The following is a 15,715-nucleotide window of genomic DNA, read 5'->3' as shown; positions in this document are numbered from 1 at the left end:
ATATCTTTCTCCACTTTATGTTATTCATACTATCTCTTTTATCTAATTTATACTTCTTCATATTGGCTCTAACTTTATGGCCCCATTGAAGTTTTGGCCTTCCTCTTTTACGTTTACCCATCACTTCCAAACTCTCAACCTTATTTCCTATGTAGTTCATAGGCCTTCTCATTGTATGCCCATACCACCTAAGTCTGTTTACCATTATCTTAGTCTTAATTGGCACTAGCTTTAAACTTTCTAGTATTCTTGTACTTCGCACTTTATCCTTACTTGATACCGCAGCAATCATCCTCAGAATTCTCATCTCCATAGTTTGTAGACTTCTCTCTTCTGATTATTTGGTTGGCCATGTTTCCGAACTATATAGAATAGTTGGTTGTACTATGGAACTGTTTTTCCCTTCAATTTGTGTGGGATTCTTTTGTCAAAGAGCACTCCAGAATCCTTAATTAATTTTAATCTTTATCTCTTACTCTATTGTGCCGTTTGTTTGTATAGTGGAGCCCAAATATTTCAGCTTTTAATTGCCGATATCTGCCATTCATTTATATTGCTCTCTGTTTCATCTCCTCTTATCACCATATACTCCGTCTTTTCTCTATTTACTTTTAGTCCGTGATTTTCTAGGATATTTATCCAACCCACTAATCTTTCTTTCATTTCATCCTTGGATTCGGCAAGTATCACAATATCATCTGCAAATATCATATTCCACAGGACAGTTTGAGGTATAGACTGTGATAATACATCTATTACTGTAATGAAGAAAAGTGGGCTGAGAGCCGACCCTTGATGAACTCTCTCGGATATTGTGATGCCTGCTGAAGTACCTGTTGTGCTACGGACCATTGTTATATGGCCCATATACATATTCCGTATTGTTCTTATATATTTTTCAGTCTGGCGTTGGCCCCACCAGATAAGCTTTCTTGGAATTCTATCCAAGGCCTTTTCTAGATTGAGAAAGACCATGTGTAGCTTTTTGTTCATTTCCCTGTATTTTTCACTCATTTGCCTAATTGGGTGGATTGCATCAGTTGTTGATCTTCCAGGCTTAAAGCCAAACTGAGTCTCTCCTATTTCTTTTATGTCTCTTAACCTTTTTTACATTATTTTTTCGAAGAGTTTAAGACAGTGTGACATTAGTTTTATGCCCCTGTAATTTTGACAATTGTGTGGATCTCCTTTATTTTTGAAGATAGGAACTAGATAGCTCTGCCTCAATTTTTGAGGGATCTCTTCTTTTCCTATTATTTTATTGTACAGATTTGTGAGGAGATGTATTCCATCATCTCCTAGTGTTTTTAAGCTTTCTATTGGAATATCATCTGAGCCCCTAGCTTTGTTGTTTTTCATATGCTTGAGGCATGTGTTATGTTATTGGTTGTACAAGGTTTTGACATAGGGAGTGTTCATCTAGATGTAGTATGTGGGGATTAAAGTTGAGAAGCTCCTGAAAATATTCTTTCCATCTATTCATTATTTCTTTTTCCTTTATTATCACCCATCTTTATTCTTGATTACTTTTGGAGCTCCGTTTATATCCCTAGAATTCTTTTCTCGCTGTTTGGCTAATCTGTATATTTTATTTTGCCCTTCTTTGGTATGTAGATCTTCGTACATGTCATCGTATGCCATAGATTTGGCCCTAGCCACCGCCTTTGTAGCTATTCTCTTGGATTTTTTGTAATTTGTCTTGTCATCTGGGTTTATGGATTTGTACCATATTTTAAATAGGGCATTTTTCTCCTGTATAGTGGTTTGTACCTCTTCATTCCACCACCATAGTTCTTTGTATGATTTGTTGCCTCCCCTTGTCAAGCCTAGTGTCGATTTGGCAATGTCTATTAATCTGGATGAAAGATCTGTCCACATTTTTTCACTGACTTGTGAGGAATCTATTGTTTCAATGTTTGCATTTATTGCAAAGGCATCTGTCATTGTTTTTAATTTACCCCATTTGATGCATGGTTCAAGTTTTATCTTATTTTGAGTGTATTTATTTGAGAATCCATGACTAGTTGCTTGTGTTGCGCGGTTATATCTTCTCCTGGGATGACTTTGCAGCCTATTACATTTTTTAATCTTCTGCGAGAGATTAGCATGTAATCTATCTGTGTTTTCCTTGTACCACTTTCATATGTTATTAAATGACTGTCTTTTTTCCTATAGTAAGTATAAATAAAATATCTTTTAGTGGAAATATAATTAAATAAATATGGGGAAAAAAATATATTTTACTAACAAATCAAGTTAAAATACTCATTAAAATATATATTTACTTGGGAATGTATTGGAAAACAGGAAAAAAACTTATTATAGGGGTGGACCGGGGAAGCTGATAGCCACAACATTCGGCTGGGCCCGCTGAAGGCTCATTCATATAAGGTCCTATATATAATAAATTTAAATAAACTATTAACAAAGATTAACCATATCGTTGATTTTCATTTATTTCGAATACGAATAATAATGTATCTTCTTTGTCGAAATAAAATCATTTGGTTTGAATAAATCGAATTTTCAGTCTTTTTTTTTAATTTTAAATTAATGTCTATAAAATTTTAAAATTTAATTTTACATCCTAAATTGAAAAAATAATATAATTTAGAGGAAATGAATTATGTGGTAGGTCAAAAAGGGTAGCCATTTGAAAAAAGGGATATTTTGTCAATTAGAGTGAAATTTTCTGAATCACCTCTCAGTGTTTTAAACAAAAATTTACTAAATTTTATCATCAAATTAATAATTTTTTTGTTTAATTTAGTTATAATTTAATAATCTATAAAAGTCAAATTAATCTATTTTTCAAAAAAAATTTATAATTTCATTTATTCCATTTATTATTTACTCCCATCCCATGTTCCATAAAAATAATAGATATCAGAATAGTTGATAAAAAAATCTAATTTGATTCTTATCATTTATAAAATCAACCAATTATTTATATGGGATTAGGGGAGGTATGGGATAAAGCGATTGACAGGGCATCAAAGTTAACGCGATAAATTTCTAATATGAGCATAGAGACTTTAAATTTGGCGTGAAATATATCTAATTTATAACCTATTTTCATTTTTTAAAAAATCCCGATTTAACATATTTCACCAACCAGAAATTACCTTCTAGCTTTCTTTGTTTTTAGTAAAATATGTTGAGGCTCAGAATTTAAGAATTTGTATGCATTTACCTTAAAGCCATAGCTATAATATAAAATTCATCGAAGTTTATAGATTAACTGGGAGTTACGCAATAACGATTTATACATTTTATATCACCTTGGCTTGGGATAAAGTTGTTTTGGGGTAAAACGGTTAAAATCCTACATCTGACTTAAGCTGTAAAAAGATAATTTTTAAATATTAACGTCTACAACATATAAAAAGATATTTTTGAGCAAAAAAAAGATTAATAAATAGTATCTATGTTTATTTGGAATAAAATTCTAAGAATGGTCGCAAAGAGGAAAAATAATTGAAATGTACGATATGCCTAAAATGGGCACACTCAAATTGTACCATTTTGTTATTATTTTTGCATTTAGGTATTATACCGATTAGTTTATACTAAAAACGATGAATAGACGTCGTAATTGTAATATTGGGTTCAATTAAACAATATAGTTATGTGGAATTATATTTTAACCACTTTACCCTGCTGCTTAGCCATTTTACCCTGGAAATAAGGTAAAATGTCAAAATGGCACACTTCACATATTTAATCAAAGCCCCTAAAATATTCTAGGTAGAGAGATACACTCTTTTTTTATTTTGCAGATGCGGGATTTGAGTACATAAATAAATATATAATCTGATTTGTTAATGTTTTAAAATATTATGGTAAAATGCAAAATACCAATCGTTTTACCCCAATCTACGCGACAGCGGTATTCATATTCGCAAAATAAAAACAACAAAGAAATATATACACTCATTAAACGACCTTCATACATGTATACTTATCTTTCCTAAAATGAAGGTTTAGCGCTCTCTACTGAACTCAGACAAAATGTTTATATTAAAATTTATCGAATAAATGTATCATTTTGAAAATAAAAACAATACTACAGCTGATATATTTTTAGGCTAGAAATATTTATATTATTTTGCAATATTCCAACACGAAATTTATAAATTAAGATTCTTTTTTTTTCTCCTTTAGAATTTCTAAGACTTAGATTCATCTATGCCTTAGAGAAACTCCTTCCAGTCGTCAAACTGCTTTTCACACTTCCACTAACTAATGTAATGATTCTTATTAGATTAAAAAAATTAACTCATGGGCTGTAGATGCCTACTCCTCCTATAAATTTCTTGGGAATTTATAAAATTCTCATTAGTATTTTCTTTAAAAATTTAACTCACTTATTACTATAGAAAGATAGTGATTATATTAAAATAAAAGTCAATAAAAATAAAGTATTTATTATGGCCCTCCTGAGAGGTTAAGCAAGTTCTGATTACTAATTACTTAAATATCAGATCATTTTATAAAGAATTTCTATTTTAGAAATCGCTCAATCGTATAAATATCAAAAAAATATAGTTATTATAAAATACGCAACAATCACACTATAGTTATAGTAATTCTAAATATCATCATTAAATTATTTTAGCTGAAAAAAATATATTACGAAATATAATTATGTCTAATTATAATTTTAAGGAATTTTCTACATCAATGCGAAAACATTACTCACGAATTATTAATCCTCACACTTCTTCTAGTAAACACCATAATATTTAATGATGGGGGCTATATAATTATTTTATAAATCTGTATAAAATCAGTTTGTGGGATTAAAATAGTTAAAAGTAAACTTTTATTGTATTACCTAGGTACTATTTTTGTTTAGCACAACTTATTTCAATTTAAAATCTACACCACTAGCTATTAACTTAAAATTAAATAAGTTAATAGATTATATTTTAACCATCTACTGATAACCTTTATTGTATCTGAATTTAGATGAATTTAGCCTTTATGTTCTTTTTCCTCTGGAGATAAAAAAAATCCTCAAAACTTGCCTAAATATCTTATTTAAATCTTTTCTAGTACCGATATACTATGGTACCGATATACAACAGTTCAAAAATGAGCGCTAAGGAATAAAACTATTATAAAATTTTAAACCTATAACCCAAAAGTAACAGAACATATAAAATTAATACCTAGACGTTTTAGAACAAGAGGCTGATATATTTTAAACTTTATTTTCTAAAATTAATGAATAGACATTTAAAAACATTAGACTAATCTATTGCAAACTTTATTTTACAAATAAATGCATCATTTTGAAAATAAAAACAATATTATCGTTGATATACTTTTAGCCTAGAAACCTTATATTATTTTGTAATATTACAACTTGAAATTTTTAAATTAAGATTCTTTTTATCTCTCCCATTAAATTTCTAAGACCTAGATTCATCTATGCCTTATGAAACCTCTTCCCAGTCGTCATCCATGCATTTCACACCTCCACGAGTTAATCTGATTCTCTTTAGATTAAACTGGATTGATTTGAAAAACTTAAAGCTACAGAATATTTATAAAATAAACTGATGGGCTATCGGTGCCTACTCTTCCTTGGGAATTGTCATAATACTCACTAGAATTTTCTCTTAAAGTTTAGCTCACTGCTTATTATAAAAAGATAGTGATTATTTTAAATTAAAGCCGATAAAATACATAAAGTATTTTTTGTGGCCCACCTAAAAGAGTAAGCAAGTTCTGATTACTAATTACTTAAATTTCAGATCATTTTATAAAGAATTTCTATTTTAGAAATCGCTCAATCGTATAAATATCAAAATACGCAACAATCACACTATAGTTATAGTAATTCTAAATATCATCATTAAATTATTTTAGTTGAAAAAAATATATTACGAAATATAATTATGTCTAATTATAATTTTAAGGAATTTTCTACATCAATGCGAAAACATTACTCAAGAATTATTAATCCTCACACTTCTTCTAGTAAACACCATAATATTTAATGATGGGGGCTATATAATTATTTTAAAAATCTGTATAAAATCAGTTTGTGGGATGAAAATAGTTAAAAATAAACTTTTATCGGAGATAAAATTTTTGTTTGGCACACCTTATTTCAGTTTAAAATCTACACCACAACTATTAATTTAAAATTATATACATAAATAAATTATATTTTAACTCCATCTACTGATATATCAGCCTTTATTTGTATCTGAGTTTAGATTGGATTTGACATTTATGTTCTTCTCGGAGATAAAAAAAATCCTCAAAACTTGCCTAAAAATGATCTTATTTAAATCTTTCTGTTATCGATATACTATGGTACCGGTATACCGCGGTTCAAAATTAAGTGCTAAAAAATAAAATTATTATAAAATTTTAAATATATAACCCAAATGTAACTGAACCTATAAAATTAATACCAAGACGTTTTAAAACAATAGGCTAATATATTTTAATCTTTATTTTCTAAAATTAATGAATCGACCTTTAAAAACAATAAGCTAATGTATTGCAAACTTTATTTTACAAATAAATGCATAATTTTGAAAAAAAACAATATTATCGTTGATATATTTTTAGGCTAGAAACCGGATATTATTTTGTAATATTACAACTTGAAATAGATTCTTTCTCTCCTATTGAATTTCTAAGACCTAGATTCATTTATGCCTTGAAGAAACTCTTCCCAGGCTACCTTGCATTTTTATGCTTTCAAATATAATGTTTCACTTTAGATTAAATTTCATTGATGTGAAAAACTTAAAGCTATAAAATATTTATAACTAGTGGGCTGTAGATGCCTACTCTTCCTATATATTTCTTGGGAAACCTACAAATCCTCATTAGGAATTTCTTTAAAAATTTAACTCACTGATAAAAAGATTGTAATATGTTTAAATAAAAGCTACTAAAATAAATAAAATTTGTGGTCCTCCTAAAAGCCTAATCAAGTTCTAAGTAATATTTATTTAATTAGTAAGGTTTCTCTTTCAGATTATTATTATAAAAAATTTCTTTTTTAGAAATTGCTCTATCATATATCAAAAAAAAAATTATTATGAAATACGCAACAATCATCCTATAGTTGTAGTAATTCTAAATATCATCATTAAATAATTTAAGTTGTAAAAAAAATATTATTAAATATTACGATGTCTAATTTTAATTTTGAGAAATTTTCTATATCAGCGAGAAAACATTACTCAAGAATTGTTAATCCTCACACTTCTTCTAGTAAAACACTAATTATTGATGGTTTTATTCTCCGGTTTATCGATACTATCAGAATTTAGATTAGATTTGACGGTTATATTCATTTTCTTCTGTAGACCTCAAAACGTGCTTAAATAATCTATAAATATTTCTTGTTACATATTTATATATAAGTAGTAAGGAATAAATATATTATAAAATTTTTAATCTATAACCCGAATGTAACTGAACCTCTAAAATAAATGCATCGACATTGTAATAATATAGGCTAATATATTGTAAACGTTATTTTTATAATAATTAAAAATTGCATTGAACATAACGGTCAAATCTTTAGTAAAAGCAGATTTAATAGAGGTTGAAAACCAGGAGAAGTTGTGAGTAAATAATAATTGATTTTTTGCAAATATTAGCTTTTCATTATTATATATATTATCCCCAACTCACCAAAATAATTGTAAAAAGTAATAGTTTAGCACACTAGTCCTAAACAACAAGCGAACATATTAACTTAAAATTGCAAAATAATTCTGCATTTAATAAAATGTTTTATTATATATCGAGTCTCAAATTATTACAAGTTGTTATAAACATCACAAAAAAATATATTAAAGATCTCACTACCCTTTCTGACGAACCTGGCAAAAGGGTAGAAAGATCCTCTAAGGATGATTTAACTCTTAATGACGAAAGGAAAAGCGATATAGCAACCAATTCGAATATAACTCCAAATATAATGATTGAAATTCCGAAAGTGGCTGAGAGTAAAATACAATTAATTTTGTAATTTTTAATTAATAAGTATTGTATATTAATGTTGATATTTGCAATACTTATTCCCATACCCCTCTATCTTAAATGTAATGCTAGGCACCGTAAATATGCCATAAATTATTGGCAAACATTATAAACTTAGTATTAATTAAATAAACATTTTTTTAACGTCTCAAATAAAAATCAGAAGCCATAATAATAGGAAAAGCGATCGATGAAATGAATGAAAGTAAAGTAAGTCTTCTCCAAAGGATTTTGGGGCTTCCCCGGAGGAAAAAGCGTTTTACAACCTCCAAATCCACTCCAACCGTGACTAATCAAGCTAATTTTGAAAGGAATATACCGGAAGATGGAAGTAAAATACAATTTATTAATTTTGTAATTTGTTGATTAATAATTATGGGTTTTTTTTAACAACCTATATCTTCATTTATGCATTTCCCCTATGTCCATTCCCAAAAAATAGTGGTAAAAGTAATAGATTAGCACTCTGACCGCCCTAAACAATAAGCGAACATATTAACTTAAAATTACAAAAACAATCTTAAAATTCTTTTTATCGAGTTTTAAATTATTACATTTTATTATAAACATCACAAAAAAAACAAATTGAAGAACTCACTAACCCTTCTGACGAAACTGGCACAAGGGTAAAAAGATCCTCTAAGGATGACTTGATTCTTGATGAAAGCATAAGCGATATATCAACCAATTCTAATGTATTAATTGAAATTCCGATAGTGGATGAAAGTAAAATAAAATTAATTTTGTAATTTCATATTTATAAGTTACGTATATTAATGTAGATATTTATAATACCTTTTCCAATACCCTTTACATCTTCCAAGCACTCTTAAATTTAATGTTAGGCACCTTTAATATACCATAAATCATGAGCAAACATTATAAACTTAGTATTAATTATTAATTATTAATTTTTAAATTAAGTATTTTATTAAATATATTTTAACTTGTGTCAAATACAAAAGCCATGAAAGCTAGTAAAATGAGCCTATTCCAAAGAGCTTTAGGGATTGCCAAGAGGAAAAAGCATTCCAAATCCAATCCAAATATAATTAACCAACCTATACCGGAGGATAGAAGTAAAATACAATTTATTAATTTTGTAATTTGTTGATTAATATTATGGGTTTTTTAACAATGCATATCTTGATTAATAAATTTTAACTATTCCCCCTCCACTCCCCAAAATAGGTAAAAATAATAGATTAACACTCTGCCACTGCCCTAAACAATAAGCGAGCATATTAACTTAAAATTACATAAAATATTTTAAAATTCTCTATTTTTTTTTATCGACACTTAAATTATTTAAGTTGTTACAAACATCATAAAAAACAAATTAAAGAACTCACTGACTCTTCTGACGAAAATGGCAAAAGGGTAAAACGATCCCTTAAGGATTATTTAATTGCAACTAATTCGACAACTTTAAATACAAAGATTGAAAAGCCAAGAAAGGATGAAAGTAAAATATAATTAATTTTTAATTATTAATGTAGATATTTATAAAACTATTTCCAATACCCCTTACATCTACTAAGCACGCTTAAATGTAATGTTAAGCCTTAAATCATGAGCACATTGTAAAGTTAGTATTAAAAAATTTTTATAATATATTTTTTAACGTGTCTAAATCGATAAAGTGATGATAAAAGATAGTAGGATAAGCCTATTACAGAGGGTATTGCGAATTTCCCAAAGTACAAAGCGTTTTATAACCTCCAAATCAAACGTAATTGAACAACCTAAATTTGAAAGGGATATACCGGAAGGAAGTAAAGTCCAATTTATTAATTCTGTTATTGTTAGTTAATAATTATCGGATATTTAAACAATGTTTAATCATTTTGTCGCCACCATTGCCCAAAATAGAGTTAAAAGTAATAGTTTAGCATTCTCGGCCTACCCTAAACATTAAGTGAACATATTAACTTAATTGCTAAAACTATTTTAAAATTCTGTATTTATTAAAATGTTTATTTTTATCGCTTCTCAAATTATTACACGTTGTTACAAATATTGAAAAAAAACAACAAATTAAAGAGACTAACCTTTCTAGTGAACCTACCACAAGTCTGAAAAGACCCTTTAGCGATGAATTATATGTTTATCAAAGTAAGGACGAACCAACTACATCGAATACCCCATATGAGGATGCAAGTAAAATACAATTTATTTTCTCATTTTTTCTTAATAAATAGTGGATTTTATAAAATTTATATCTTTATTTATTTTTATTTATCTTTTTTTCCCACTTTTTTTAATACATGAACGGACTGATAAATATAATGGTTTATCACCCTGTATTTGCTTCATACAATAAGCAAACATCATGTATTTAGAAATGTAATAAAAGATTTTTAAATTTTTTATTCCTATATTTTTTTTTATCGTATCTCAAATATAAATTAAATCATATAGTAATTACGACCCAGAATCAATGCGAATGGTTTGATATACCACTTGATGACGAAAGTTAAATTCAATTTATTAATTTTATAATATTTTGTTAATAATTAGTGGTTTTTTATAAAATAAATATCTTCATACATTCTTCTTTTTTATTACCGTGATCCCTATATCCACTAAAAAGCTGGTAAAGAAATAATAAGCAAACTCTCTACACTTAGTATTTCATAAATAATTTCAAATTTTTTTATTTTATATAAATGTCTCAAATAAAAATTAGGCGATTTAAATAATGAAAGAAAATAACATATGATCATGCAATTTACTCTTCAAAGTTTTATCTCTCCTATTGAATAATCTTCCATCTCTCCTTGTAATCTTTCTTTCCTTCTCTTTCCTAGTTTCTATTCACTAATTTTCTTTTTGCACGTCCTCTTTTAAAATCCCTTATCCTTTCTCTTAAATTCTATTCTTATATTTTTCAATAATAATACGTCAATACCTTTTGACACAGCTATTATTCAAATAATTAAGATAAAAATTTTTGTAAACTTGAAACATTATCAAACAAAATAAATGAATAATAACGCTGGTAGTATGGAACTGGTTTTCTGTATTTTTTTAAAATTAGAGAGGACTATGACAACAGACAGATCCCTTTTCAAACAAATTTATTAATAAATTTTTAAAACGTTATTTATTCACTCGAACATAAAAATATTGAACACAGTTATTACAATTTCAAAAATGTTAGAAAAATATTTGCCAATTATCGTTAAATTTTTCATTCAAGATTTATTTAAGAATTTAAATTTTGATAAATTAATTCTTATATTTGTTAAACAGATGAGAAGAAATCACACCCCGCAAAGAAAGTAGCAAGAAGATGGTCATTTCGCCAAGTGAAGCTACCCGACAGGAATCAAATCGGACGGATATGGAACAGGGTGGTTAGGTTATATAGGAATCCAAATAAGAACCCAAAGATGTCGAAGCCCATCCTAGCTTTTTCTAATGCGAGAGAGAGGAAAATGGCTATTAGTAATTAGAATATTAATCTCATTTATGAATTTAGATGTAAAAATTTTTTAATTTTAAAAAGCTAAATTAAGAGTGTAATTAAGTTAATAAAAAGTTATTTAATTTTTTGTCTCTCTAACGAAAGATGAGTCCCCATTAAAAATGTATTCAGATCAAATTTAAATATGAGTTAGACCTGAATCATATAATTAAAGAATAATTCATTAGGATTAATAAGATTATCTAAGGCTCTCAAAAAGATACCCAATAAAGGTCAGAATTAAAACTACTAGGCTGGATTTAGTTCTTTTCAAATATTGAAATTACCTTGAAACCTTAAAAAAATTAAATAATTTTAAAATGATTTATAGTTATATAGCTTTCAAAATTAATAATAATTTATTTCTAAACAAAATAAAGTGGAAGCTAAGATCAAAGCTTTCGAATACGCAAGTTTTCAAAGCTGTTTCAAAGACCACTCGTTTACTGGCTTAGAAGACGAAGTTAAGATATTGAGGATTGGCAAATTGATTAAACCCATCGATCATTTAATGCGTTTCGAAAGGTCAAAAAGGCAATTACATATCTTGGATACCATACCAGAAGTGGATGAAAGGGAATATCTTCTAACTACTATATATTCTAGAGGTATTTTATTTATTAAATAATTTATATGTAATCGGCATATTCATAAAGCGAAGTTTTACATAAGTTAATTTAGAAAATAATTTCTCGAAAGTGTTTTAAAAAATTCAAGATTCCAAAAGATCAGAAGAATATAATGGTTTAATAAATAGAGTGAGGCGAATCAATTTGTTATAAATGGAAACTCCAATATTTTCTAAATATCCTTAGAAATGTTTTTAATTCAAATTTTTACGACGGCTACTTTTAAAATTTGGTAGTTTTTATATAAAATAACCGTTTGCTTTGCTTCACTCGATCTTTCACTCTGCTTCTCAGAGAATACGACTCGTTTTACTGAGTGAACAGTAATTCAGATTAGTGTTGTGAGAACAATAGTCAATCAAATATTTACATAAGCCTCTATATTTTGGATATAGATGAAGTAAATATATGAAACTAGCTATGCCGAATTGGTGACTATTTTCATCATAATAGGGCCATCTTTTAAAAAACAATCGTCCAAACGAATATTTTATATTTTTACAGGTAGTTTGTTTATAAATCCGGGGTATGGTAAAAAATTGGTTGTCTATTTAAAATTTATTAATACGTCCTAAATATTTTACACTATTTATTTTTGTGTTAAATTTAATAATCTTGCGCTGAGAAATATTGTAAAATATAGTATATGATTTTGTGATGTATATTTTCTGTTAGGTTGATAATAATTTCTGAAATGCAGAAAAGAGGGGGGTAGGTCTGTAAAAAGGGAAATAAATAATTTTGTATAAGCGAAAGGATATACTTTCTAATTTATTTAATCTGTACCAACAAGTGATATGAAATGTAGTGAAAGTTCAAACGAAGCAAACGCTGGTCTTATATTTTTAAAAGCTTGCAATAATTTTAAAAGAATAGCTCTAATCATAATTATAACATTTCTAAGGATAATTTTTAAAAAAAACATTATTGAAGTTCCCATTTAAAACAAATCGATTCGTCGAACTCTATTAAACAATCCAATTCTCATAAACCAGAAAATAGTTTTAAAACTTTGTAAAAATTTAAGAATTATTGAATATTTTAAATTTAAGTTTATAAAATATAAATAGCGATTCACAAGAATTATTTGTTTTTCTTATAATTAATTTACAATAAACTACGGCTAAATATTATTATTTTAATTAACATTGGATAAATTTATTTTTGTTTTTCAAAATCATTGATAGGTAAAACGTGGATCACGCGAGCCCTCAAAAGCAAGCGGCAAATAAATCAAACCCCTTGATAAGAATATAATTTTCATTTTATTCTCTTTAAATATCTTTTATTATTAAAATTAAAATTGTAAAAATATGTGAACTAAAGCTAAATATATTTTATTTAAAAATTATTAACCTATAGATAAAACATGGATAAAGCCAGCCCTCAAAAGCAAGTGGCAACCATATCGCCCTTGATAAGAATATAATTTTCATTTTATTACTTTTAATGGTTTTTATTATTAAAAAGAAATCTGGAAAGAAATGTGAACTAATGCTTAATATATTTTATTTATGACAGAAATCATTTTCGATATTCAAAATCAGCTATGTAAAGCAAGGATCATATCACCCCTCAAAAGCAAACGGCAATCATATCGGCCTTGATAAGAATATTATTTTCATTTTATTACTTTTAATAGTTTTTATTATTAAAAAGAAAACTGGGAAAAAATGTGAACTAATGCTTAATATATTTTATTTATGACAGAAATCATTTTCGTTATTCAAAATCAGCTATGTAAAGCAAGGATCATATCCCCCCTCAAAAGCAAGCGGCAATCATATCGCCCTTGATAAGAATATTATTTTCATTTTATTCCTTTTAAATGGTTTTTATTATTAAAATGTAAAAAGTAGTGAACTAATGCTAAATATATTTTATTTATGACAGAAATCATTTTCGTTATTTAAAATCAGCTATGTAAAGCAAGGATCATACTACCCCTCAAAAGCAAGTGGCAACCATATCGCCCTTGATAAGAATATAATTTTCATTTTATTACTTTTAATGGTTTTTATTATTAAAAAGAAATCTGGAAAGAAATGTGAACTAATGCTTAATATATTTTATTTATGACAGAAATCATTTTCGTTATTCAAAATCAGCTATGTAAAGCAAGGATCATATCACCCCTCAAAAGCAAGCGGCAATCATATCGTTCTTGATAAGAATATTATTTTCATTTTATTCCTTTTAAATGGTTTTTATTATTAAAATGTAATCTGGAAAGATATGTGAACTAATGCTAAATATATTTTATTTATGACAGAAATCATTTTCGATATTCAAAATCAGCTATGTAAAGCAAGGATCATATTAACCCTCAAAAGCAAGCGGCAAGCATATCGCCCTTGATAAGAATATTATTTTCTTTTTATTCCTTTTAAATGGTTTTTATTATTAAAAAGTAAAAAGTAGTGAACTAATGCTAAATATATTTTATTTATGACAGAAATCATTTTCGTTATTCAAAATCAACTATGTAAAGCAAGGATCATACTACCCCTCAAAAGCAAACGGCAAATAAATCGCCCTTGATAAGAATATAAATTTCATTTTATTACTTTTAATGGTTTTTATTATTAAAAAGAAATCTGAAAAAAAATGTGAACTAATGCTTAATATATTTTATTTATGACAGAAATCATTTTCGTTAAATCAGCTATGTAAAGCAAGGATCATATTAACCCTCAAAAGCAAGCGACAAGCATATCGCCCTTGATAAGAATATTATTTTCATTTTATTCCTTTTAAATGGTTTTTATTATTAAAAAGTAAAAAGTAGTGAACTAATGCTAAATATATTTTATTTATGACAGAAATCATTTTCGTTATTCAAAATCAACTATGTAAAGCAAGGATCATACTACCCCTCAAACAAACGGCAAATAAATCGCCCTTGATAAGAATATAAATTTCTATTCTCTTTAAATGGCTTTTATTATTAAAAATAAAATTGTAAAAAAATGTGAACTAATGATAAATATATTTTATTTAAATATTTTTGATAGATAAAACGAGCCCTCAAAAACAAACCGCGAATAAATCAAATGCCATGATAATAATATAACTTTAAATTTATTCCCTTTATATAACTTTTAAAAATAAAATTGTAATAATAAATATAAAATTGTAATAAAATAATATAACTTATTCACAATATTATTTTTACATTTTCTTTATTTAAGGGGGGGGGGGGGAAGGCAGGGAGAGTATAATGGGTGAAATTATTCAGAGTATATTTTATGTAGAATAAATTAGTATTTTATATTCTTTCCTTTCTTGTAAAATTGATATTCTAAAAATATCTTTTTACTCTACTACATGAAATATATTTTGGATGACAATGAATGGAGTGAACTGAATGAATGAACCTTTAATATTTTCTGAATCGTTCTAAATCTTTAAACCAAAATAACTGAAAGACGTGAATTCCACCCACCGCTAAATAAAGGATAACGTCAGAGTAGGTGAACGGTTAAAAAATAATGTAGGTAGACGCTGCGAGATCACTTAGAGTTTAAAATGTTAAAAAATATCTAATTTTTTTCGTAGAAATAAATAAAGCTTAACCTAAAAATGTATAAAAATC

General features: G+C 27.1%; 1 protein-coding gene across 1 annotated transcript; it reads left to right on the top strand.

The window, feature by feature from the left end:
• The first annotated feature begins 5,792 nt into the window (after nucleotides 1–5,792).
• On the top strand, nucleotides 5,793–14,338 carry LOC135928274 (uncharacterized). Its single transcript, XM_065464691.1, has 13 exons — nucleotides 5,793–5,844; nucleotides 5,928–5,988; nucleotides 7,839–7,988; nucleotides 8,186–8,353; nucleotides 8,614–8,748; nucleotides 8,988–9,101; nucleotides 9,368–9,487; nucleotides 9,666–9,797; nucleotides 10,066–10,182; nucleotides 10,444–10,497; nucleotides 11,278–11,472; nucleotides 11,872–12,099; nucleotides 13,308–14,338. The coding sequence occupies exons 2-13, from the start codon at nucleotides 5,943–5,945 to the stop codon at nucleotides 13,364–13,366; spliced, it is 1,518 nt and encodes a 505-aa protein (XP_065320763.1). The 5' UTR covers nucleotides 5,793–5,844; nucleotides 5,928–5,942; the 3' UTR covers nucleotides 13,367–14,338.
• Nucleotides 14,339–15,715: the final 1,377 nt, after the last annotated feature.

Source organism: Gordionus sp. m RMFG-2023, chromosome 4 (assembly GCF_954871325.1).
Source record: "Gordionus sp. m RMFG-2023 chromosome 4, tfGorSpeb1-WG-v2, whole genome shotgun sequence".
NCBI classification, from domain to species: domain Eukaryota; kingdom Metazoa; phylum Nematomorpha; class Gordioida; order Chordodea; family Parachordodidae; genus Gordionus; species Gordionus sp. m RMFG-2023.
The sequence above is the reverse complement of the archived record's forward strand: the minus strand, read 5'-3'. Positions and strand labels throughout refer to the sequence as shown.

Excerpts from the sequence above, each read along its gene's own strand:
- LOC135928274 (XM_065464691.1), top strand. The coding sequence starts at position 5,943 with ATGCGAAAACATTACTCAAGAATTATTAATCCTCACACTTCTTCTA. Across the intron at positions 7,989-8,185 it reads AATTCCGAAAGTGGCTGAGA|AAGCCATAATAATAGGAAAA; the intron begins GTAAAATACAAT and ends AATAAAAATCAG. Across the intron at positions 10,498-11,277 it reads TATACCACTTGATGACGAAA|ATGAGAAGAAATCACACCCC; the intron begins GTTAAATTCAAT and ends TTTGTTAAACAG.